Here is a 27,918-nt window from a genome sequence, read left to right as displayed (position 1 = left end):
TAGTTTCAGGCCTTATATTTAGGTCTTTAATCCATTTTGAGCTTATTTTTGTGTATGGTGTTAGGGAGTGATCTAATCACATACTTTTACATGTAGCTGTCCAGTTTTCCCAGCACCACTATTGAAGACGCTGCCCATTTTCCACTGTACATTCCTGCCTCCTTTATGAAAGATAAGATGACCATATGTGCATGGGTTTATATCTGGGCTTTCTATCCTGTTCCATTGATCTATCTTTCTGTTTTTGTGCCAGTACCATACTGTCTTGATTACTGTAGCTTTATAGTATAGTCTGAAGTCAGGGAGCCTGATTCCTCCAGCTCCATTTTTCATTCTCAAGATTGCTTTGGCTACTCGGGGTCTTTTGTGTTTCCATACAAACTGTGAAATTTTTTGTTCTAGTTCTGTGAAAAATGCCAGTGGTAGTTTGATAGGGATTGCATTGAATCTGTAGATTGCTTTGAGTAGTAGAGTCATTTTCACAATGTTGATTATTCCAATCTAAGAACATGGTATATCTCTCCATCTATTTGTATTATCCTTAATTTCTTTCATCAGTGTCTTATAATTTTTTGCATACAGGTCTTTTGTCTCCTTAGGTAGGTTTATTCCTAGATATTTTATTCTTTTTGTTGCAGTGGTAAATGGGAGTGTTTTCTTGATATCACTTTCAGATTTTTCATCATTAGTGTATAGGAATGCCAGAGATTTCTGTGCATTAATTTTGTATCTTGCTACTTTACCAAATTCATTGATTAGCTCTAGTAGTTTTCTGGTAGCATCTTTAGGATTCTCTATGTATAGTATCATGTCATCTGCAGTGACAGCTTTACTTCTTCTTTTCCAATTTGGATTTCTTTTATTTCCTTTTCTTCTCTGATTGCTGTGGCTAAAACTTCCAAGACTATGTTGTAAAAGAGTGGTGAGAGTGGGGAACCTTGTCTTGTTCCTGATCTTAGTGGAAATGCTTTCAGTTTTTCACCATTGAGGATGATGTTGGCTGTGGGTTTGTCATAGATGGCCTTTATTATGTTGAGGAAAGTTCCCTCTATGCCTACTTTCTGCAGGGTTTTTATCATAAATGGGTGTTGAATTTTGTTGAAAGCCTTCTCTGCTTCTATTGAAATTATCATATGGTTTTTCTCCTTCAATTTGTTAATATGGTGTATCACATTAATTGATTTGTGTATATTGAAGATCCTTGCATTCCTGGAATAAACCCCACTTGATCATGGTGTATGATCCTTTTAATGTGCTGTTGGATTCTGTTTGCTAGTATTTTGTTGAGGATTTTTGCATCTATGTTCATCAGTGATATTGGCCTGTAGTTTTCTTTCTTTGTGACATCCTAGTCTGGTTTTGGTATCAGGGTGATGGTGGCCTCGTAGAACGAGTTTGGGAGTGTTCCTCCCCCTGCTATATTTTGGAAGAGTTTGAGAAGGATAGGTGTTAGCTCTTCTCTAAATGTTTGATAGAATTCGCCTGTGAAGCCATCTGGTCCTGGGCTTTTGTTTGTTGGAAGATTTTTAATCACAGTCTCAATTTCATTGCCTGTGATTGGTCTGTTTATATTTTCTATTTCTTCCTGATTTAGTCTCAGAAGGTTGTGCTTTTCTTATACTTTATCCATTTCTTCCAGGTTGTCCATTTTATTGGCATAGAGTTGCTTGTAGTAGTCTCTATGATCCTTTGTATTTCTGCAGTGTCAGTTGTTACTTCTCCTTTTTCATTTCTATTTCTATTGATTTGAGTCCTCTCTTTTTTTCTTGATGAGTCTGGCTAATGGTTGATCAATTTGTTTGTCTTCTCAAAGAACCAGCTTTTAGTTTTATTGATTGTTGCTATCATTTCCTTCATTTCTTTTTCATTTATTTATGATCTGATCATTATGATTTCTTTCCTTCTGCTAACTTTGTGGGGTTTTTTTGTTCTTTCTCTAATTGCTTTAGGTGTAAGGTTATGTTGTTTATTTGAGATGTTTCTTGTTTCTTGAGGTAGGATTTTATTGCTATAAACTTCCCTCTTAAACTGCTCTTGCTGCATCCCATAGGTTTTGGGTCATTGTGTTTTCACTGTCATTTGTTTCTAGGTATTTTTTGATTTACTCTTTGATCTTCAGTGATCTCTTGGTTATTTAGTAGTGTGTTGTTTAGCCTCCATGTGTTTGTATTTTTTACAGATTTTTTCCTGTAATTTATATCTAGTCTCATACCATTGTGATCAGAAAAGATACTTGATATGATTTCAATTTTCTTAAATTTACCAAGGCTTGATTTGTGACCTAATATATGGTCTATCCTGGAGAATGTTCCATGAGCACTTGAGAGGAAAGTGTATTCTGTTGTTTTTGGTTGGAATGTCCCACAAGTATCAATTAGGTCTATCTTGTTTAATGTATTATTTAAAGCTTGTGTTTCCTTATTTATTTTCATTTTGGATGATCTTTCCATTGGTGAAAGTGGGGTGTTAAAGTCCCCTGCTATGTATGTGTTACTGTCGATTCCCCCTTTTATGGCTGTTAGCATTTGCTTGTTTTATCGTGGTGCTCCTATGTTGTGTGCATAAATATTTACAATTGTTATATCTCTTTCTTGGATTGATCTCGTGATATTATGTAGTGTTCTTCTTTGTCTATTGTAATAACCTTTATTTTAAAGCCTATTTTGTTTGATATGAGAATTGCTAGTCCAGCTTTCTTTTGATTTCCATTTGCATGGAATATCTTTTTCCATTCCCTCACTTTCAGTCTGTATGTGTCCCTAGATCTGAATCGGGTCTCTTGTAGACAGCATATATACGGGTCTTATCTTTGTATCCATTCAGCCAGTGTGTGTCTTTTGGTTAGAGCATTTAATCCATTTACATTTAAGGTGGTTTCGGATATGTATGTTCCTTAACATTTTTTTAAATTGTTTTAGTTTTGTTATTGTACCTCTTTTCCTTCTCTTGTGTTTCCTGCCTAGAGAAGTTCCTTTAACATTTGTTGTAAAGCTTGTTTGGTGGTGCTGAATTCTCTTAGCTTTTGCTTGTCTATTAAGGTTTTAATTTCTCTGTCGAATCCAAATGAGATCCTTGCTAGGTACAGTAATCTTGGTTGTAGGTTTTTCCCTTTCATCACTCTAAATATGTCTTGCCACTACCTTCTGGCCTGCAGAATTTCTGCTGAAAGATCAGCTGTTAACCTTATGGTGTTTTCCTTGTATATTGTTTGTTGTTTTTCCCTTGCTGCTTTTAATATTTTTTCTTTGTATTTAATTTTGGTAGTTTAATTAATATGTGTCTTGGCTTGTTTCTCCTTGTATTTATCCTGTATGGGTCTCTCTGTGCTTCCTGGACTTGATTGACTATTTCCTTTCCCATATTAGGGAAATTTTCAACTATAATCTCTTCAAATATTTTTTCAGTTCTTTTTTTTTCTCTTCTTCTGGGACCCCTATAATTCGAATATTGGTGCATTTAATGTCCCAGTGGTCTCTGAGACAGTCCTCAATTCTCTTCATTGTTTTTTTTTTATTCAGCTCTGAGGTAGTTTTTTCACTATTTTATCTTTCAGGTCACTTATCCGTTCTTCTGCCTCAGTTATTCTGCTATTGATCCTTCTAGAGAATTTTTAATTTCATTTATTGTGTTGTTTATCATTGTTTGATCTTTAATTCTTCTAGGTCCTTGTTAAACATTCCTTGTATTTTCTCCATTCTATTTCCAAGATTTTGCATCATCTTTACTCTCTTTACTCTGAATTGTTTTTCAGGTAGTCTGCCTATTTCCTCTTCATTTGTTTGGTCTGGTGGGTTTTTACCTTGCTCCTTCATCTGCTGTGTGTGTTTCTCTGTCTTCTTATTTTGCTTAACTTAGTGAATTGGAGTCTTCTTTTTACAGGCTGCAGGTTCGTAGTTCCCATTGGTTTTGATGTCTGCCCCCAGTGGCTAATTATGGTTCAGTTGGTTGTGTAGGCTTCTTGGTGGAGGGGACTGGTGCCTGTGTTCTGGTGGATGAGGGTGGATCATATCTTTCTGGTGGGCAGGACCACGTCTGGTGGTATGTTTTGGGGTTTCTGTGACCTTATTATGATTTTAGGCATCCTCTCTGGTAATGTGTGGGGTTGTGTTCCTGTCTTGCTATTTGTTTGGCACAAGGTGTCTAGCACTGTAGCTTGCTGGTCATTGAGTGAAGCTGGGTCTTAGCTTTGAGATGGAGATATCTGGGAGAGCTTTCACTGTTTGATATTACGTGGAGCGGCGAGGTCTCTGGTGAACCAATGTCCTGAACTTGGCTCTCCCACCTCAGAGGCACAGGCCTGACACCCGGCCAGGGCATGAAGACCCCATCAAGCCACACAGCTCAGAAGGAAAGAAGGAAAGGAAGGAAGGAAGGAAAAATAGAAAGGAAAGTTATTAAAATAAAAAATTAAAAAAAATTATTAAAAATACAAAAATTATAAAGTATTAAAAAAAAAGAAAGAAATAAGAGAACAACCAAACCAGAAATGAAATCCACCAATAATAACAAGTGCTAAAAACTATAGTAAACAAACAAAAAAACGGACAGACAGAACCCTAGGAGAAATGGTAAAAGCAAAGCTATACAGACAAAATCACACAAAGAAGCATACACATACACACTCACAAAAAGAGAAAAGGAAAAAGTATATATATCTTTTGGGAAGTCTGAGGTCTTCTGCCAGCATTCGGTAGGTGTTCTGTAGGAGTTGTTCCACATGTAGATGTGTTTATGATGTATTTATGGGGAGGAAGGTGATCTCCACATCTTATTCCTCCACCATCTTGAATGTCTCCCACTTATCTATTTTATACATAGTATTTTGTATCTTCTTAATTCCATACCCCTATCTTGCCCCTCCCCCTTCCCTCTCCCCACTGGTACCCACTAGTCTGTTTTCTATATCTGTGAGTCTGTTTCTGTTTTGTTTTATGCATTCATTTGTTTTATTTTTTTAGATTTCACATATAAGTGAAAACACAGTATTTGTCTTTCTCTGTCTGATTTATTTCACTAAGCATAATACTCTCTAGGTCCATGCACATCATTGCAAATGGCAGAATTTCATTTTTTTTATGGCTGAGTAATATTTCTTTATATATATTATATATTATATATGTATATACCTATATATATATACATACCACATGTTTTTTATCTATTCATCTGTTGATGGACACTTGGGTTGCTTCCATATCTTGGCTATTGCAAATAATGCTGCTAAAGCAATCTTGAGAAAAAAGAATAAAGCTGCAGGTATCATTCTCTCTGACTTCAGACTATACTACAAAGCTACAGAAAACAAAACAGCATGGTAGTGGCACAAAAATAAACACATAGATCAATGGATCAGAATAGAGAACCCAGAAATAAATCCATGTGACTATGGTCAATTAGTCTATGACAAAGGTGGCAAAAAGCAATTGGAGAAAAGACAGTCTCTTCAATAAGTGGTGCTGGGAAAACTGGACAGCTACATGTAAAAGAATGAGATTAGAACATTTTTTCACACCATATACAAAAATAAACTCAAAATAGATTAAAGACCTAAATATAAGACTTGAAACCATAAAACTCCTAAAAGAGAACATAGGCAGAATGCTCTTTCACATAAATGGTAGTAATATTTTCGGAGGGTCTGTCTCCTAAAGGCAAAATATAAAAACAAAATAAATAATTGTACATAATTAAACATTCAACAGTATTTTTTGATAGATATTTCTTAGTCAAAGTTATGTATGTAGGTTACCACTTTGATTATATGTTCATCTCTATGAAACTTGATATCATTGTTTTTAGTCATTGAAATAAATGTGACATGTAAATCAGGGTCATAGCAAGAAAGAGATGGTTACTCAAGAAGGGTGATAAAAAGAATTTAATGAAAGGACTGATTGGGATTGACATATACACACTACTATATACAAAATAGGTAACTAATAAGGACCTACTGTATAGCACAGAGAACTCTACTCAATAACCTGTAATGGCCTATATAGGAAAAGAATTTTAAAAGAGTGGATGTATGTATATGTATAACTGATTCACTTTGCTGTACAGCAGAAACTAACATAACATTGTAAATCAGCTATACTCCAACAAAATTTTTTTTAAAAAAGTAGGCAGGATAAAGGGTAATCAGCGAAGGTTAGTGAAATCCCAGAAACCTGCAACAGTCAGAAACTGTCACTATTTCTAGGCCTAAAGGAGCAAGGTGGGGGAGCAGTTAATGCAAACCAGCAAGATGTATAGCTGTAGAAGAGTCACGTGACAAGCGCTTTGATGTTTGATAGAAGACCACAGCCATTGCCAAACTATGGCCCCAAATGGGCCATGTTTCTCTCCTCCCAACTCTGTAGTCTTCTGTCATTATCTCTCATTGGCTGAACTCAATAGGAAGCTAAAAGGCAAGGGGCCCTAGCGATGCAGTCTGTAAAGACACAGAGCATGGTGAATAAGAGTGGAAAGTGGATCTGTAAGGGTTAGTGGAGAGTATACAGCACACAATACTATTCTAATATCTAATACCTAAAAAAAAAGGCAGAAAATGTGGTTACTTTTTAAAAATGATATGATAAATAGTTCTAAGGAAGAAAGAATTCTGAATTGAAAATGAACTGCGTTTCCTCTATTCATTTTTAAATGAGATGAGAATTAAAAGGATATGAAAAAGTTTGAATTTTCCTGCTCACAAGGTTACTGTTAGATTTTGGTTTGTAAAACTAGAAAATTTTATTTCATTGGTGGCTGTGCTCAAGAGCTATGGTAAATCAGAAAAAGGTGATTTTTACATATTCATAGAGCTAATGGTATTTACAAACAAGTCTAGAAGAAATTTCTGTGTGAATTAGTTACTGTTAGTCTGTCCCAGGGCCATAGTCTATACCAATGTTTTTCAAATTGCATGTCACAAGCCATTTTTCGGTCCTGAAATAAATTTAATGGGTAGTGACTAGGACTTCTAAATGAAATAGTATACCCTGGAACAGAAAATATCAGAGTGTATTTTTTATACTAAGAGTAAATACTGGTTTGTGAATTTTTTGTTTTGATTACATATATATGAATATGTGACTGTGTTGGGATATATATTTCTCAATATGGGCAATGCTTTAAATTTGGAGGGAACATGGCCCATATTGAGAAATATATAGCCCAACACAATACTATTTACTGGACTCAATCATCTTATAAACGTTTACCCAACAGTGTAGTAAGGGTGAATTGTATTGAAAGGCAATGTAATATATTTTTGTTCTCTCCCTACACAGTGCTAAAATTTGTTCCTAGGTGAGTAAATACATATGGAAATTAAGGTGCATTAATATATTTGATGTTCACCAATTCTAAAGATAGTAACAGTTCAAAATGAAGTGAAAATATCTTATTGCTCTATTACTGCATAGACTGGCACCCAGTGCCATAAGTCCCTCTGCATTCCTATCATCACACCTCATATTTACTTGCTCTTGGTAATAAGGGGGAAGGGAAATATTCTGCTAAAACGTCTTGAATAATATTGAAGTGATCTTTTGAGCTATAGCCAAAGTAGAGGAATTTCAGTATATGTATTAACATTAATCTGTATCTTGGGAATTTTCAGCTGAAAATATGGAACATCCAGAGAGTATTTAAAGAGGATAATATGAAACTACAAAATGAGTCACTTACATTGAGTTATATTCATATTCTAGCTTCTAGTTCTTTTTCTTTTAAAGAAAAATTAAAATTAGGTCACTTCTGCTTGTAACCTGCATAGTAATTAAATAATCAGCTATTTCCTATTTAGATTCCATTTCTACTTCTGCTGCAAAATTTCATTTTCTCTCAGTATCTCAACATTAGCGATTCAACAGAATTATCTTTTGTACGTGGACAGTATACATGCTTTATATAAATAAGGGGAAGAAACATTTTGTATAAGCTGAAAATTATTTCAGGTCCTTGAAATCAAAATCAAGTATTTATTGTATAGGGGGAAACATCTTCATGTATTCTATATAGGCCTTCCATTTTGCAGTTGTTTTCAGAGACTGCCATTTTGAGTTATATTGGAATAGTGTTCCTTCTGACCTTTGAACAAGGATGCATGACTTAGTTTTTGGCATTCTTCCTAACAACACCCCAGAGGGCAGAGTTGTATTCTAGTGTGACATATATTTGAAAATGTCTTGCACAGAGGGTAAATTTGATCTGTAAATGTATCAAGAACAGATTCAAAATAGGCTGAAACTTGCATTTATCTGGTTCAGGAAAATTATAAAAGTCTCAACTTTAGTCTTTCTATTGCTATTATTGGTTAAACCAACAGATTTTCTTAAACTTTGCCAAACAGAAGAGCAATGGGTTCTGAAATCTATCTTCATTTTAATTTTTCTCTCATTTATAGGATAAGTTTATCTAACTCTGATTTCAAAGACTTTACGCTGACTTGTGTCAGTACAAGTTGTCAGAAAGACAACAGGACTATAGGCTATAAAACATGTCCTTCTGCTGCATATTGTGCTGCATTTGAAGCATATGAGAGCTGATCGTTTTAGGCTGAAATATGTCTATACTCCTGCAGTTGAAAGTACTGATTTGTCAAACATGGAGGACAAATCTTTATTAAGATTATGTTCAGGAATTAAAAAGCTTTCAGAGAAGAAGCAAAAACCTTTTACTTTTCTAATAGTAATAAACTAGAATAGGCTTAGAAATAGATCTTGAAAGGTTTCACTCAACTTTAGTCTACCTTTTCATTTCTCCTTTTGTACTCGATATTCACTTTTAAGGCAATTTTTACCTGGGTGTTCACAGATAAAAGTTGTAAATAATTTGTGTTTCACTTCATTCAGTATTTCATATTTTGTCCATTCCTGCATGGTCAAAATGGATTATGCTCACACCTCCCCCATTATTTTATTGAGTACCAAATCACTGAGTATACTATTTTGAGTTATGTGTACAGTGTTCAGAAGACAAAGCCTATGCCCAGCCCTTCTAAATAGGTAAAAAAATCTATAGAAACTGAATGAAGGTTTAATGCACATGATTGTAATTTACAGTTTAGTTTGAATAAAATGCATTATACTGAAACAAAGTCACTAGAGTTTTAGTTTACCTAGTAATTGATACCAATTGCTTTCAAGAGATTAGCTCCCCCCAACCCCATTTATAATGGCAGTGGAATTATTTCTCCCTGACATAGCACTAATGATTTTCATATTTTCCTTGTATAGTTCAAAATGTCATCTTGTTAACAAGAATTCTTTATCAGAGATAAAAATACATGTTACTGGGCTTCCCTGGTGGCGCAGTGGTTGAGAATCTGCCTGCCAATGCAGGGGACACGGGTTCGAGCCTTGTTCTGGGAAGATCCCATATGCCGCGTGAGCCACAATTACTGAGCCTGCGCGTCTGGAGCCTGTGCTCTGCAACAAGAGAGGCCGCGATAGTGAGAGGCCTGCGCACCGCGATGAAGAGTGGCCCCCACTTGCCGCAGCTAGAGAAAGCCCTCACACAGAAATGAAGAGCCAACACAGCCATAAATAAATAAATAAATAAAAATTTTAAAAAAATACATGTTACTAAATTGACAGGATAACTGTTTGTTTTCTAGTTTTCATCTCACTAATAAATGATGCCAACTGGAATGTTTGACTGCCTTCAATTTCATGGAAAATCAAACGACATTCCTTCTCTGAATGTGTGGTCAAATTAATCTTAGTCTTTTGTAAACTAACACTTGATAATCAAATAGAATATTCAGGTACAAGTAGGTTTATGTTACTGAATTAAACCCCTAAATTATTAGAGCACATTAAAGTTTATTTGCTGAAATTAAGAGAATCTATGTACTATCATTTAGTCTTCTTTCTCTCTGCTCTACAGAGAAATGATGAAGAGGCAGTTGTGGATAGAGGTGGAACTCGTTCTATTCTCAAAACACACTTTGAGAAAGAAGATTTAGAAGGTAAGACTATTTTGGTGGGGGGATACCTATTGGTGTTTCAAAGAGAAATGTGAAATTTGTTGCAATGTGGAGAACTGCAAAAGTTGATATCAGAGTAATAATGGTGGTGGTGGTGGGATGGATATGACTGTTTTGGTGTACCCTGGAGTGCCAATAGTCAGTCCTGCAAACAATGAGAAGCATTAATTCATTCAACAGATGTTTGTTGAACCTCTCCTATATTCCTGTACTGTGTTGTGTGCCCGTCTTTCAATAATCCTTCCTTCAAGGAATTACAATTAATTGGGGAATGAAAAGAAAAAAATTATGTCAGACCAACATATTGGGTGTTATGTGACAGGGGAGGACAGGAGGGGCATCTAATTCACCCTATGTTGTCAGAGTAGGCTGTCACTGGAAGGGAGTTAAGGACAATTGGTATTCTAGTTTTACTGAGATATATATGAGAGCGGGCTGGAGGCATCATTTGTGTGTATTCTCTTCAGTAGGAAGAAGGTCAGGTAATTCAACAGGGAGGTAGTATGGTCTAGCAGCTGGTAAAATATAGAGGCTCTGAAACCAGACTGTACTAGATTCAAATATCACTTCTGTCCCTTATTTGTTATGGAAGCTTTAGCTAATTAGTTAACTTCTATGCACCTGTTTTCTCTGTTGTTAAAATAAGAATAACAGTGGAATATATTTCCTAAATTTTTATGAGAAATAAGGGAAAAATAGAATAGTACCTGGCCTAAGAGTTACATAAGTATTGACAATTATTATTCCACTGCAATTTAATGTATACACGCCATTAGTTCATCTTAATTTTTTAACAAGAAATTATTACTAGTGAGATACAAGGTATGTGGTGTTTTTCATCTTTTTGTTGAAAAGTGAAACCCAAATCATCTTAAGTAAAACTAATCAGAGATAGCTCCTAATAATCTACAGCAGCTGAAAAGTAAGTGTTCATTCCCCTTAAGAATTATAGCCACTTAAATTATGGTTAAATTCATTATTATTGAGTCTTATATGTAGTTACAACAATTAAATAACAGAAGAGTTAACATACTATTTAGAGACAACTTTCAACAACTATACCCACTCTGTGTTTGACATTTTGCTTGATGCACAGAAAGCACCCAAGGTCTGGAAAGGTTATACTTACTGGGCAGGTGTAGTAATTTGCATGCTATCCATATTCATTACACAAATTGAAGGAAGCAGAAACTTGAAAAATCTAACCCAGTAATGTCTAATATAAAGCAAATTTTTCTTTAGATTTGAAAAGCAGCATAGTTACTGTCCTACTTATGTCATACCATGACTTAAGCTATGCTTATATTCACTAAACTCACACAAGAAAACCTAATAAATCAAGAATTTAGTGTAAAAATATACTCAATTCCAGAGAAACATCATCTTGGGTTTAAAGATTGTGATGATAATCCACACACAGATAATTAACAGTTAACAGTAATTTATAAATAATTACAGTAAAATACTAAATGGTCCCTTTGAATGGAAAATACATAATACAAAAATAAGATTTAATAAAGTTACTTTAATTGTTGTATCAACATGCATTACATACGTTTCTTTTTACTGGGAATACACGTAACAGTGTACAATGCTTCTTAAAAGAGATTTCTTGTTGGCAAAACACAGTTGGATAAATCAGATTTTGTTCTGTTTGCTGATGTCTATAGTGGGTATTTTAATCCCAGAAGTGAATACTGTGACTTAGTCACTGGTGATTGAAATTAACATCATAGAATGCAAAGGCAACATTTTAGAATTTTGAAAGAAAATAAGAAAAACCTTATTTATGTTGACTTTCTTAATATTTGTTCTGCTCCCATATCATATTAAGTAGATAAACATTCCAGTATTTGAGGATGCTGTGGAGGATTCTGTTGTGATGCATACAAAGAATTAATAGATCTGTTAGTGGTTCCCAGATTGATTACCCTGAATCAGAAAATAATGCAGGGGCAATGAGATGGATGTCATGGTTCAGGAAAAAATCAACTGGTAGCATATAATATAATATAACGTAAGTGGGAGAGCACCAGAGAGAAAGGTGGCATTACTGAGGATAAGGGTGGTGGTAGCTTCTCCTTCTGTGTAATTAAAGAAAAAGACAAGGGCACCACTGTTTTTTTTTTTCTTTCATAATTTCCAAAACTTGAAAGCAACCAAGATGTACTTTAATGGATAAATAAACTATGTAGTATGCCAATGCAATGGAATATTATTCAGTGATAAAAAGATTTGAACTATTGACGTTTCTCTAAGGAAGATATACAAATGGACAGCAGGGTCATGAAAAGATATTCAACATCACTAAGTATTAAGGAAATGCAAATCAAATCTGTAATGAGATATCACCTCGAACCCATTAGGATGGTTACTATTTAAAAAAAAAAAACAGAAAATAACAAGCGTTGGTGAAGACATGAAGAAATTGGAACCCTTGTGCACTACTGGTGAGAAAGTAAAATAGTGCAACTGCTATGGAAAGCAGTGTGGAAGTTCCTCAAGAAATAAAATTACCATAGGGCACCACTTTTTAAGAGCTTCTTTAGTAACATAGATAAAATATACCAATAGATATTTATTTTAAATGAGCTAGAATTTGGAATTGCTACCCCAGACATTACCTTCAGCTGAAGGGAGCTACCTCTCCTGTGGCATCTGAATTCAATAAGTTATCAGAGAAGGAGTATAAAGGCCTAGAGTCTTGCCTCAATTTGGTACAATTCTGAAAGGCTCTCTCAGCTTCAGAGCCTCCTGTGGAGTCAACTGAGGCCATTATTGCAAATATATCATAATTCAACTTCTACCAAATGCTGCAGCCCACATTTCCTCACAGGTGTTACTGCTGATAGCTCTCTTCAACAAACTCCCTGAACACAAATTTCTGTCTCAGTGTCTGTTTCCTGAGGAATCTGAACCACTCATTGATCATTTTCCTGTTCCCTGAACCATACCGATAGACCTACTTGGTAATTGATAGGACCATCACATTGGTTTTTTAGCCTGTGGGATTAAGAACTATTGTAGTGGGTGAGAAGGCTCTGAAAGTACTTGCCTTGGCGATGATAGTAAATGAAAATCAGTATTGCATATGACAGGAAATAGCAGAGATTAGTGCCATCTTTATAGATCTAAAGTATGTCCCAGTCTGGCCACTACAGAAACTTGTCAAAGTCTAGACAATGGTGGTGGACTACTGCAGACTCGGCCAAGTGGTAGCATCAATTGCAGCTACTGTTTCAGATGTAGAATCTTTTTAGAGCAGGTTAACATGACCACAGATACATGGTATGCAGCTGTTGATGTGGCAAATGCATTTTTTTTTTCTATTACTACCAAGAAGGTGTACCAGAAGTAAACATTCTCTTGGGAAGTACAACAATATACATTTATGGTCTTGCTCCACGGCTGTGTTAACTCTCTTACCCTGTATTATAATAGACTCCAAAGGGATTTGGACTGGGTGGGTGTTCTGCAGAGCATCATTTTGGTTCACTGTGTTGACCAAATGAACATGAAGTGGCAAGTATGCAGAGGCCTTGATAAGACAGATGTATTCCAGAGTCAACTTCTCAGTGAATCTGACTAAAGGATAACATTATAGAGTGTGCAACACTGTACTGAGCCTGAAACTCCAGGGTGGATGGATGGATAGGTGGGGTCAGTTTCCACATGGGCCTAATAAAAATAACCCAGTGCATCTTCAGTTCTTTTTTTTTTTTAATTGAGCAGAGTTCCCTGTGCTATACAGTAGGTCCTTGTTGATTATCCATTTTAAATATAGCAGTGTGTACATGTCAATCCCAAACTCCCTTATCACTTATATGCAGGGAATCTAAAAAAATGATACAAATGAACTTATTTACCAAACAGAAACAGACTCACAGACTTAGGGAACGAATTTATGGTTACCAGGGCGAAGGGTGGGGGGCAGGGATAGTTAGGGAGTTCAGTTATTCTTAAACACCTCCATTCTCTCTTCATTGTTCAGCCGTGTTCAGCTTTTCTCAGAATGGATGCCTGAACTTTTAAAAAATTTAATGAATATTTTATTTTTTCAGATATGACGATTGTTATATTTTCTGCAGGCATAAGAGCAAATTAATAAGTTGCTAAAAATAGTATGTCATTAATTAAATGATAACAAAGAGAAGAAAATTAAATAGCTGAAGATGATATGTTATTATTTAGCCGTTTTGACTGAATGGATCGATTTCCAGTCAAAGCAATTCTGCCCAACAACTGGATTGCTTTTTTAAAAAAATTTAAAAAAATTCTTTTGTGGTAAAAAATTCATAACATAAAATTTATCAACACAGCCAATTCTAAGTGTACAGTTCAATAGTATTAAATATATTTACAATGTTGTATAAGCAGTGTCAGAACTTTTTCATCTTGGAAAACTGAAACTCTTCAACAACATCTCTCCATTTCCTTCTCCCCCTGGCAAACACCATTCTACCTTCTGTTTCTATGAATTTGACTATGCTAGGTACCTCACAGAAGTGAAATCATGCAGTGTTTGTCTTTTTGTGACTGATTTATTTCACTTAGCATAATGTCATGAAGGTGTATCCATGCTGTAGTATTAGAAATTACTTTCCTTTTTAAGGCTGAATGGTATCCATTGTATGTATATACTATATTTTGTTTATCCATTCATCTATCGATGGACACGATTGCTTTCATCTTTTGGCTATTGTGAAATAGTGCTGTGCTGTTTAGCTAGTGCTGTTATGAGCATGAGTGTGCAAATATTGCTTCAAGACCCTGCTTTCAATTCTTTTGAGTATATACCCATAAGTGGGATTGCTGGATCATAGGGTCATTCTATTTTTAATTTTTAGAGAAACTGCCATACTGTTTTTCATAGAAGATGCACAATTTTACATTCCTACCAACACCGTGCAAGGGTTCCAATTTCTTCACATCCTCACTAACACTTGCAGTTTTCCAGGTTTTCTTGATAGTAGCCATCCTAATGGGTGTCAGGTTTTGATTTGCATTTTCCTAATAATTAGTGATATTGAACATTTTCTCATATGCATGTTGGCCATTTGTGTATCATCTTTGGAGAAATGTCTATTCAAGTCCTTTGTGCATTGTTTAACTGGATTTTTTAATGTGTTGTTCAGGTGTAGGAATTCTTTATGTATTCTAGATATTAACTCCTTATCAGGTATATATGATTTGCAAATATTTTCTCCCATTCTGTAGGTTGCCTTTTTGATCTGTTGACTGCGTTCTTTGATATGCAGAAAATTTTAATTTTTTGATATAGTCCAATTTGTCTAGTATTACTTTTGTTGCCTAAGCTTTTGGTGTTATTTCCAGGAAATCCTTGCCAAATCCAATGTCATAAAGCCTTTCCCTATGTTTCCTTCTAATTTATAGTTTTGGGTCTTACATTTAGGTCTTTGACCCATTTTGAGTTAATTTCTGTATATGGTGTAGAATGCCTGCAATTTTATCCTTCATATTCCTTTGTTGTCTAACTTTACACTTGTTATAGCTTGCATTACTCCTTACAGGTTAAATTTCCCCCCAAATCACTGATATATAAAGAACTTCTTTAGTGAGAGAGAGACTGTTTGTTTTCCATGCTTTTAGCACATATTTCTAAAATAATACCTGCTATTTTTCTACAGTCTGAGGACATGGAAGATGCAATAAAACCTCAAGAATATTATTAAAACTTTTGTGTTCAAAACCTTTTTGTTGCTCCATACCAAATTGGTGCCTTCTCATCTTCTCCACAAAGAATAGAATGTCCGTTCTGCCCATCCATTAGCGTTACCTGATCCCTCCTGGCAGAATAATTATCTTCCTCCTCCAGATCTCTCTTTCTGAATTTACATCATTTCTTATATTATTATTATGTATATATTTCTTATCATTCTTATTTGATTATAAGTTTGTTGAGGGACAAATCTTTGTCTTATACGTATTTGCATTCTACCATGGTATCGGTCCAGCAGTTTTTCTTAAACTAGATAGGTACTAAAAAAATATGTTGCATTGAATCTCATTTATATATAATTCAATAATATATCACTAATCATGTAAGAAGTTAAGTTTATATACTGTAATTAGGTGCATAATTAACACTCATCAAATATTGAATTAGCTTTCAAATATTTAACATATAAATATAGGAGTTTCTGTACTAAGATAAATAAATCTAGTTACATTTTAATCTGATATTCAGGAATTCATAAATTTAAAACTTTAATGGAAAAGTTAAACTAATATTTAAATCTTGGCTATGAATTAAATTAAAAAGACATTTTCTTTATTCTGTATTGCTTTTAGCAGAGTGTAAAATACTTTTAAGTCAGGAATTTAATAGAGAAAATTATACCTCTATCTTGATATTTTTGCTCATTTTATTTGAGATAAAAAATTTTGGTTTACTAGTTCATTTCTTTTGGGGACCACTTAATATATCGTGGACCTAAAGTCCAGAGATACTGTAAGTAAAATACCTAGCACAAAGCTATCATATAACATAATTTTATTAATGATAATACCCTCCCACTTTCTTCATTTCACCCAATGCATTCCTGAGCTCTTAAGTTTACTAAAATGCTTTTCTGATCATAATCATTGTAATGTCAAAAGTGTTTTTCACTAAAAAACAGAAGATAGTAAGTGCTGATCCTATAATTATGATGCACTATTTTGAAACCAAAGTAGAAAATAATTTGAAAAAATAAAGAAAAAGCCAAAAATTAGGCTTAGATCTTTTTCTTTCTGATCTTTTATCTCCAAAAATTGCCATTAGAAGGAAAAAGTGAATTCTGCTGAGAGAAACAAAAGTTGGCTTCACAGAGACAGAGATGGGCTTAGAAGGATGAATGAGAGTTCTGAAGGCAAAGAAGGAAGGATCCGTTATATTCTGGGAATGGCAAATATGGTGTAGCTAACACGTTGGGATTGTGTGCATGCGGGTAAAGAGTGACTAGAGATGAAGTTTAAACATTTGCATGAGGTAGGTCAAATAATGGAGAATGAATTAATTTTTGAAGTTACTCAGTGAGGTAAGTACTATTATCATCTCCATCTTACAGATAAGGAAACTAAAGCACAAAAGATTGACTTGCCTAGGCCATTACTAGCAAGTGTAAGAGCAGGGATTCAAACCCACAAGGGTCTGGGCTTTTAACAACTATGTTATAGAAGTAAACATAATGTGGAGCCTTGTTTTTTAGGTGACTGAATGGGGCAAGATGTTTATTAACTGGAAGACTGGGGCATATTTACTCACTTAATCATGACTATTTTTAAAAAGTTGAGACTATCCTATGAAGCAATAATGAATTAGATAATTAGTACCCCTATTACAATAGTTTTCCAAATAATTTTGCAAAAATTTGAGATATTTTGCAGTTAGTAAATTCCCATTAGAGATTCATTTCCACAAAAGGAAAAGCCTGTCCCACTGGAGACTAGTTTTAATAATAACCTCATGTTCTCTTATTTTAAATTCTTGTCTCTGCTGCACCATAGAATGAATAATCTTATTGTTTCCATGTTCCAAATGTCTTTTATTTGAAAAAGAAAAGAACTGTTTTTCCTGCTATTATGGGTTTTTAACTTTTGTGCAATTTACTATTGTTGATACAGGCTCAATGTCACTTGATACGGCAATTCTAAGTGGTATTTGGTCCATTGGTAATAATTAGTGAAGTTAATTAATTACATAGGATCCATTTAAAATTGTACATTCTGCCTGCCAAACACTTTGGATATATTTGAGGATGGGAATTAGGCAGATAGACTAATACTGAAGATTCCAGAAAAAAATAGCCAGTAGTAAATTTTATTCCCTAATTGACTATCTTTGACACCTATGCACATTTCATAATGAATTGTTCTATTTTTCTCCAGGGTATCCTAAAAATAAGAACCAAATAAGAGAATGTTTTTTAACAGTCTGTAATAATGGAATTACTTTTATTCCTAATTACTCTCAGGTGAGCTATAGATCATGTTCCATGTTTCTTCATATTAATTGTTTCACATGATTTTTGTATGTAACCCACATCAATTTATTTTGATATATAAATTTATTCATGATATTTTGTCTATTTAAAGTGAGTGGTAATTGCTAGTTATTTACAGTCTGCTTTTAGAGTGTGTTGTAAATTTGAAAGATCTAAAGTATTCTAAATTTGGTTTATTAGACCATTTGCAAGTAGTTATAGACATGTGTTTGAATGAGTATAGTAACAAATATTCTAATGTGTATATGTGGCTAAGAAATCCTGCAATGTATGGTTTCTTAATTTAGGGGTCCTCATTATGTATTTTCCATCCCTAGTTTAGGATGTCTGTTTTTAGGCAGATGATTTTAGAATAAGAGCCCATATTCTTAATCTCCCTCATCGTTCCCTATAAGTCTGGCTCTATTTACTACTACTCTCTACCTATCAAAGGCACAGTACAGTATTTGAGGTATTTGCTATGTAATGTGACCTAAGACATATCCTTTGTGAATAAGGAGAACTGTATATTTGTGTGTGTATATGTAACATTTTCAATCAATTGCTATTTTAGAGAGATATTAGATGAAAAGAAATTCCTTTTCATTACATTAAATATAATCCTATAAATATTAAAAGAGGGTATTTTACAGCAAAGAATTTATTCCTTTAATCCTTCTATATTTTTCTTCGAAAATATTTAATACTTTGAAGACAAACCACAAATGGCCAAAGCTTCTTAATATGTACTCTGTAGGTTTATATTAACACTATACTTTTGTTTTGAGTTTTCCAGACGTCTGAGACTTAAGTGCGTTGATTATTTAGTTAGACAGTTTAATAGTATGGGAATCATACTATGAAGGTGACATTGTGAAGGAGATCAACTTAGTCTACTTGTTGATTAAATTCTTAAATCTCTATTTCAGCTGCTAATCTTTCCCCTACAGCTATCCTACTTTAAAGCTCCTTGGCTACATGTGATCATAGCCTCCACAGGTTATCTCCTCACAATAGAAGCAGGGGTGGGCTACCAGTCAATTAGGACTTCTCTTGTGAAGTCATCATCATTCACCAATATTAATTAAGTGCTAATGGTATATAAGCACTGAACAAAATTTGTTTTATATTCTTTATTCTCCAAAGTGGTTTACATACTGGTGCTGTCAATAGGGCACTTGAGTTCTAGACCTCCTTGGGAAAAAATAACAGTGGCCACCCGGCACATAAATGTTTACATTTAAATATCAATTGAGATAAATACTGATAATACTGAACAAGTTTTAAATAGTAGTTGAAAGAGGTGATATTCTTGATTTTCTGGATTACACACACCTATAATTTTATCAGTACTAGCATCACTGGAACCTTAATAGAATTAAGTCGATTTGGTGTACCGGTATTCTGAGGTTACTTTTCGGAATGCTCTCTTTTATACTTTCTCCCGGTGACATTGTTCACTACCCCATTCTATCCTCCCTCTTTCCTGGCTGCCTAGTCATCCCTACTGCTCTTAGTTTGTCAGAACTGCTGAAAGCACAATGAAAAAATCTACTTCTTTTTCCTTTCTTTCTCTATCATTTCTACCCCTAATGAGAGCTTCAGGTGGGAAGATAATATAGAAAACCAAAATGATTGAAATCATGATTAAAAGAAAGTAAAATTTTAATTTTCTGCTGGTAGATTAAGCTTTTGTCTTATCTCTGCAGAAGGAACATTATGAATATCCTTTTTTTATTGAAGTATAGTTGGTTTACAGTATTAGTTTCAGGTGTATAAAACATATTGACTCAATATTTTTATAGATTATACTCCATTTAATGTTACAAAATAGTGGCTATATTTCCCTGGGCTGTACAATGTATCCTTGTTGTTTATCTATTTTATACATAGTGTTTGTATCTCTTAATCCTGTACCCCTATCTTGCCCCTCCCCTCTTCCCTCTCCCTGCTGGTAACCACTAGTTTGTCCTCTATACCTGTGAGTCTGTTTCTGTTCTGTTATATATATTCATTTGTTTTATTTTTTAGATTCCACACATAAGTGATAACATAGTGTTTGTCTTTCTCTCACTTATTTCATTAAGCAAAATGCTCTCTAGTTTCATCCATCCATGTTGCTACAGATGGCAGATCTTCATTCTTTTTTATGGCTGAGTAATATTTCATTATATATATTATACATTATATATATGTATATACATATATATATATATATATACACGCACCATGTGTTCTTTATCCATTCATCTGTTGACAGACATTTAGATTGCTTCCATATCTTGACTATGAATATTCTTTTTTGACTACTTTCAAAGCTGCTTCTAAATTACCTTTGGAGCATCTGTGCAAAAAGTATTACAGTCTTATTAGAAAAAGGATTTCTAATATCTAGCTAAATTATTTACAATTGTACCTATTTTTTCCTTTGTATAACTCAATTTTTTTCATGTAATGATAAATTGCTGTTTTGTAATTAGATGACAATATGGCAGGAAAGCATTTTATGATATCACAGTGATTAATACAAAAGTATAGTGTCTGCAACACCAATGCACTTAACAGTACTGATCATGAAAATGAAAGTCATGTTTACTAAGTTGAAATACTATTTCTCTCATGCTATCTCACTTTAATATTCTCTTAAGGTTTATTAATATGCATTCTATTTAAAAAGTGCTCTTAATTGCCAAGTATAGTGATCCCCTGTTGTCAGCCCTTTTGAAGTCTCAGTTGCTTTTAAAACTTTTGACTATACCTTTGTTTTTAGATCTTCCTTCTCTTCTCTCATACCCCTCCCTTGGCTTCTCTTCTCAGGTAGTCTTCCTTGGTATTTTTTTCTATTTTATCCACTGGCCCCTCTTACTCTGCCTGACATTTCTATGTTTTTTTCCCCAAAATTAAAATCGTTTTATTGTTTAAAACTATTTTAAAACAAAAAATTATTTTGAGTTAGAAAAATCCAAGAAATATAAAAAGTATAAAGTATAAAGAAGGCAAACAAAACAACCCCCAAAACCTACTGTTTAGAAGAAATACAATATTTCTGAACAGAATTACAGAATTAATATTATAGAAGAATATAATTTAATTATATATCATAAACAGATGTAAGTATAACTAAATTACATATAAGTAAAATTATGGTACAATTTGTAATCTTTTCAACTACTCTCTTTTCATTAAAAAAATCAACATCATTCCATGTTAATATTGATATTGTCCATTTTAATTATGCTTAGTATTTCATTGCATGATTGTACCGTGCTTTATTTAACCAATCCCTTATCAATGGACATTTTATTTCTCATTTATCTCTTTTAAACAAAGCTGCTATGAATTATTGTATATGTCTTCTTGTGCACTTTACTGATATAATTCTCAGGAGGATTGCTGGGTCAAAAAGTTATACAGTTAAAAATTTTGATCTATGTTTTATACTCCCATTGACATAATATGAGAAGTTCCATCTATTTCTTCAAACCTTTGACAATTCTCATCTATCTTTTAACTATTGGTTTCTCTCTATATCTATCCTTGATTTTTTTTTTCCTCTTATTCTTCATTCTCTCTCTGGATGATTCACTTCCTGGAATGTTATTTCCACCTGTGAGTGTTGTAGGAGTCCATATGGGTGTATCCAAAATGTTCCATATGTGTCTTGTGGAGTTTCACACAATGAATAAACCTAAGGTAGACACACTGAAGAAGATGAATATGACTAAAGTAGAGGTCATCCTATACAAATATTAGTTGAGGAAAATGCTAAGGGAATATGTTGAAAGAACATGACTGCTAACTCAAGAGTATACGAAAGATGGTTATATGGAAGATGAAATATACCATCATTTTATGTTACACAGAAATAGGAGAGTTTTGTATGAGGAAAATAAACTAAGATGTTAAAATTTCCCTATTGGATATGACTACTTAGAAATGTTTAGTTTTAGAAATATTGGGATAACTTCTTCAACTACTGTTTATTTCACATGTGAAAATGAGAGGTCTGAATCAAGTGCTCTCTGAAGAATTTTCCATCTCTAAATTCTGTGATCTTTAAGTGAACTTCCAGAGTATGCTTTAAAATTTAAATTTCTTGTTAACTTTGCTTAATATTTAAATACCTTTAAGTTTTTCAGTTCTCTGACAAGAAAAGTTCATTAGTTTTGAATTTGAAAAGGACTGCTCGCTCTGTATAAATGGTTTAAAAAATGTCCTATTAATGATTCATGCCTCTTGAAAAGCACAGAAACTTATTCTTTACCTTTCATGAGGAAGAAAGAAATTTGAAGTAGAGTAGGTGTGGCAAAAAATATCACCAGATATAAATTTCTTAATGGAAAGTGTATGTCTGGCTTTATCATCTTGAGATATAAAGTTAGGCCATATTTGGTTAACATTGACAATATAATAACGCAGAGGAACCACCTGCCTGGATATTCTGAAAGTATGACATTTGTCCTGGGGTTCTCCTTCCAAGGTTCCATAGGGTTACTTAGACTAAATGGTTTAATCAGTCCTTAATATCTCTAACCTCTTGCCACCCTCAGTGAGAATTAACGGGACTTCAGATTCCTTCATTCATTCATTCCTCCAACTCTATTTAATGTGTATTATTAAGTGTCAGACACTACTCCAGGTACTAGTAATACTGCAGTGAAAAAAAAAGAGACAAAAATATGGACCTTACAAACTAGATATGCCCCTCATGGTTGATTTCAACAAGTGTTTAATCCTGGAGAGCTTAGCCTATTAATCTCAGTATCTTCTACCAGCAATTAGAAGTCTGGTGGCATCCACGGAGTTGGGATGATGCAAGTTGCACTGGAGTTTGTGACTACCCACTATCATTTGGTGCAAGGCCCTGTCCATTAAAGCTGTTGATCCTTCCTGGTTTATCTGTACATGTTTATCCAGTCAGCTACACAACCTCCTCCTCCACATACATACATACCAAAACCTGCCTTGAGCCTTAAGCGTTATACTTCAAGGTTTTTATTTCCCTTATTGTAAGGGCACGCATGCATCTCCTTTCCCCATTCAGAGTAAGCTCCTTAGTACCAAAGTGACTTTGTCAAAAAGGCCTTTAGCATAAGTCACAAAATGGGCCATTAAAATCAGACACACACACAGACACACGCAGTAATCTAGTGGCTGCTGTTGAGTTTGGAAAAGGGTCCAGACCCTCCTCCCATCAATGATGTTTCTTCTTAATGGGGAGTGGAAGTGGGGGGCTGTTATCCATTCCTGCTTGTCTTCATTTAGGGCACTATACTCCTTCAGAAATGATTTAATGGTTTTAAATCTCAAAGCAAAGCGATTTGGGTTCAGCTTCCCTTTTTCCTAAGAGGCTCTTAGGATTCTATGCAAATGAGAGGATGAAAATGGATGCCCCTTAATTTCACTTTTCAACATCATCTTAGCTCTGTGGTTTTGCATTGCCCCAAATAATTATTTTATCCTCTTTACTCAGAAGTGGGTACTTACTAAATATCCACGTAATTACAGAACTGCACAAGTGGATCTTTCTAGAAAGTGAAGTCAGCCTTATTAAGGTAAATTGATCAGATTACTTATGGGTATATAAAATTGTCAACAACTTAAAAAACTAGGAAGTTCCATCTTTATGTACCCACCAGGTACCAGGCAGTGGTGTTCTGATAACCCTCCTTCCCTCTCTCCTCCCTGCTGCCTCCATAGTCTTAATTTGTAGCATTTGCCAATTTTCATGGCTGCTTTCACATTGCTGAAGTGTTTTCATTGTACACAGAGTTAGGAAGAGATGTGCACGACTAACTCTGGCGAACTGGTGTAAGCCAGTTCCAGCACACCACTGCTGTCAGGTAAAGTCATTGTCTTCATCTAAAATTTCCTGTAAAATGTAAAAAAAAAAAGAAACGTTGTTTCTATAGCAGTATAAATGCATGTTTATTCATGAGCAATGAATAAAGCATTTAATGAATAAAGCATTCATTAAACAATGGATGTTTAAGGAAATAAAAATTCTGTTTACTTCCCGATAAAAACAAGGTACATATATCTCTGGACGCTCTGTGTGCTTGTGCCTCCCTTCACAAGGCATGCTATCTATTTTTCACTTGCCAGTACAAATCCTATCTTCCTCAAAGTTCTCTCTCCTTCTCTGAGCCAGTTTTTGAATTTTCCAGCCTACTCCAGCATAAAATGAGTAAAAAAGAGTTTGGATTTGTTGTCATTCTTTTATTTATTCAACACTTATTGAGCTTTTAATATGCCAGGTACTGGGAATGTGAACATGATTAGACAGACCATATTACTGCCTATAGAGCCTATCATAGGCATTATTACCTGATTATACAATTAGCTATTTAATCAAAATTTTGAAAAATTTTATAAGGAAATGTGAGGTGCTAAGAGAATGTATAATGGCAATTGTATGTGATAAAATTAGATAGATTTGATACATTTGATTACATGGTGGCACGAAAGTCCCAAGAAGCAGTAGAGGGAAGAACCAGGGCACAAGCTCTCTCTAAGTCTTTGTATCACATGTGCTAATGTCCCAAAGATCAAGCCGGGGTTCAAGGATTAGAAGAATAGATTCTACCATTTGATGGGAGAAGCTGCTAAAATATTGTGGCCGTTAAAAAAATCTGCAACACTATTTATTATTTGTAAACATCTATGCAGAAATGCCAAGTATTTTCCATCTTTGCTTTCAGATGTTTCATTCCTCCAGTTTCACAGTTGAATTCCATCAACTGTCTTCATGGAAATCTGTTTTTCTCCTCAACAAGTCTTCAGCTTTTCCAAGCAACCCTTCTGTCCTTAATTACCACAGTTCCCAGAATGAGCCACTTTCTATATGTGTCTTTCAGATTAATACAAGGCAAAACTAAATCTGGAAAATTTTACAGTTTTAAAATTTTGCTTATTTTCTACGTATTTCCCTGAAGCAAAGTGGCAGGGCTGTTCAGAAATCATAATTTAATTAAAATGAGGTTGAGGAGATGGGGGGTACCATGTTGTCTTTTACATTCATTTTTTAAAAGTATCCCAGAACATATGTTGATGTCTTTTCTCCCTCTTGTAAAAACAGCAAGACATAAATGTTTTAAAATAATAGTGAAATGGCAAGCTTTTGTGATTATAAAAATACATGCTCTATCTCACCTTATTTTTCCCCTGCTCTAACATGCACCTCAGATTATCACCCAAAATTGTTCTTCTGTTTTTGTGCACATTATCTTCTTTTTCTAGATTTCCTACTCCTCTGCTAATCCAAAACCTATTTTGTTTAAGACTCAAGTCCTTCTCCCTGAAACCTTCCTTAATGGCCCAGGTTATCTTTGATTTCACTCTATTTATGAACTCCTACAGCGTTTAATGCCTGATACAACACAAGAACATTAGCTTTAATGCAGATTGTTATTGTTTTCTGCTTCTCATTTGTATCATTTCGTGCTGTTTTCTTTGTTGAACTTGATTTTTGAGCAACTAAATGGCTATCTTAAGTGCAGGGATCATATCCTATAAGCATTTCTTATTATCCTGTTTCTTGACTAATTTGTATTAGCCTCCCTTTGAGCACTGTAAACATCCAACATTGAGCTGTCTTACAGCCTATAAAAATGGGGAATTCTCCTGTCTTTTCTTTTTTTTCTTAGAAGATATATATTATTAGGATTCATTTAATCAAGAAATGTTGAGGCTTATTGTGCTCTAAGATGAAAAATAACACTGCTATTGCAAGATACACAGTAATTTAGTTACTATGTTTTGCTCAATATAGTGTTATAAACTTATAAGAAATAGTATTTTTTAAAATATGCCACAGTATCTTCTAAACTAGTAAATCTCAGAACTATGGTTCCTTTGATGAACAACTTTAGTCTTTTAAGACTTTTATTTTCCGTATAGAATAGTCACAGTCATGTGGCCCTTTGTTTTGTAATAATTAAAAATACGGCCCTAGGGTCAGGTGACTATGACCGCATTGGTGTGACTTTTTTATTCTTTCAGCAAAATAACACAAGAAACAACAGTGCAGTAAGTAGCCTAATAGTATCTCTTGGCAATGCACACATACGCTCACTTACACCCTCTAGGTCTCTTTTCTTTCTCTCCATTGCTGTCCCTCAGCAGAGAATTTCTCTAGGACTTAGAGTTCTTTGATATGTTATGATAAATGATGCCTTGTTGTGTTTTCTGACTCTGTTAGAGTCTCCATGGAATTAAAGATCACATGCTTATTTGGCTTAATGTACTTGACCTTTTCCCATGATTGACATGTCTAAATAAAGGCTGTAGCAACTCAGTAATTATGCACCAGCTGTGTATATTCATTTCACAGAAAAAACACACAGTTCTCTTCAAGAGTAGATAGCTTGACCCCTTCCCTGCCAGCTAAATAAAGGAGAGTAATTACTATTATTATTAATCATAGTAAGATTCCTTTCCATCCCCAAATGCATCTCTTTCCTCACTGCATTTTGTAAACAGTATACTATGACCACAGCTACATAAAGTGTTGTTTCAGTACTGGTATTTCTTATACAATAAAAATATTTACAATAATTCTGGACCTGCTCGACAAGATAGTTCCACACAATTTGTGTCAAAAAATCCAGGATTTGTTAGCAAGATTTGTGTTCAGAAAGCAGTGTTACCTTTAATGAACCTTTGTTTTTCTAATGGGGAAATCGTATTTTCCCTCAACTGACATACAGGTAAATTCTGAATAAATTCTAGGGTTCCGTGCTTATTTCAAAAAAAATCTTTTCTCTTAACAGCACATTGTTCCATTCTCACTTATTCAAAATATGTTCATATCTAAATTATCTGTATTTTTATTAATTTGGGTTTTTAAAAATATGATATAAAGTTAATTCTTGTTGACCACTTTGACTAATTTAAGAAATGCTCATTTGAAAAGATTCCTTCTTTAAACTAAATTTTTGGTCTTTATTTACTATAAAATAAAAATTGTTCCCTATATAATCTTGAAAAATAATTCCAGTTAGGTTTAATAATTGTCAATTCATTTCAGAACCATGACATTTATCATTGTTTCTTGAATTCTTTATGTTCTTAAGTGACGTCTATTAAATTTTGGATATAATAGTGTAGGTAAATTTTATAACCTTAACCTGGAAATGTTATTTGTATACTGTGTTCCACAGGATCTAAGGTGATTCTCTAATTCCTTAGGCCAGGGTTATTATAGTTGGGCTTAGAAAAGTTGGCAATGTATAGAAAAGCAGGAAGACAATGAAATAGGACAGGAAATTTTATTTTGCCTTCATTCTTCTTCAAGCCTCTGAAGGGGAGCAGCTTGAAGGGGGAAGGAAACTAACACAAGTGCAAGTGTCTATCATGTGACAGGCGCCATGTTCAGTATTTTATACCAGTTATATTATCTCATATAATCTTTGTAGAAAATCTCCTAAACATATTGATAAATTTTTAATACATATATTTATTTAATTTGTCCTAAAAGCAAGGATGAGGTTTCTGGATCAAAGGAGAACTGTTATTATTTCTTACAACAATAACCACATGCCCCATTCGTCCCCTTCAGGGTGATGTGATGAGAACTAGGAGGTTATATGCACAGGAAGGGAGCCCCAAAATTATGAATCTGGGAATTTATATAGAAACTGCTATATAGATGTCTCCTTTCCACCTTGAGAGGCAGGGCAATCTTTCCTCCCTTATGTAAACAAATAGCAGGGAAGACAAGGGGAAGGTCCCCAGTTAAACCCTTTGGAATACAAACCGGTAGCTCTGGGGCCTTATTATCTTTTGAAATGTGAACGTATAAATCTGGGGGATAAGTATCTATCTCTTTGAAGGTCTCTATCTATTCAGTCAACCTTTAACTTCCAAAGCTTGTCCTTTAACCCAGGTTCCAGTTTTCTTTGCTTTATAAGTCTCTACCCGTACAGAAACATGAAAATATTTTCTTTGTAGTTTCATAGC

At 34.2% G+C, this 27,918-nt stretch overlaps 1 protein-coding gene across 9 annotated transcripts in view; it reads left to right on the top strand.

Moving 5' to 3' along the window:
• The window catches only part of SLC4A10 (solute carrier family 4 member 10), a 312,417-nt gene that overhangs the window by 113,458 nt on the left and 171,041 nt on the right, over nucleotides 1-27,918 (top strand). For all 9 annotated transcript variants that reach the window (XM_030852613.2, XM_030852628.2, XM_060302361.1 and 6 more), the window contains exon 2: nucleotides 9,874-9,955. In XM_030852613.2, the coding sequence (XP_030708473.1) occupies nucleotides 9,874-9,955 (82 nt within the window). The remainder of the gene's footprint in view (nucleotides 1-9,873; nucleotides 9,956-27,918) is intronic.

The sequence above is a fragment of the Globicephala melas genome, chromosome 7 (assembly GCF_963455315.2).
Source record: "Globicephala melas chromosome 7, mGloMel1.2, whole genome shotgun sequence".
NCBI lineage: Eukaryota > Metazoa > Chordata > Mammalia > Artiodactyla > Delphinidae > Globicephala > Globicephala melas.
Note: the sequence above shows the minus strand (reverse complement) of the source record. Positions and strands in the feature narration are given on the sequence as shown.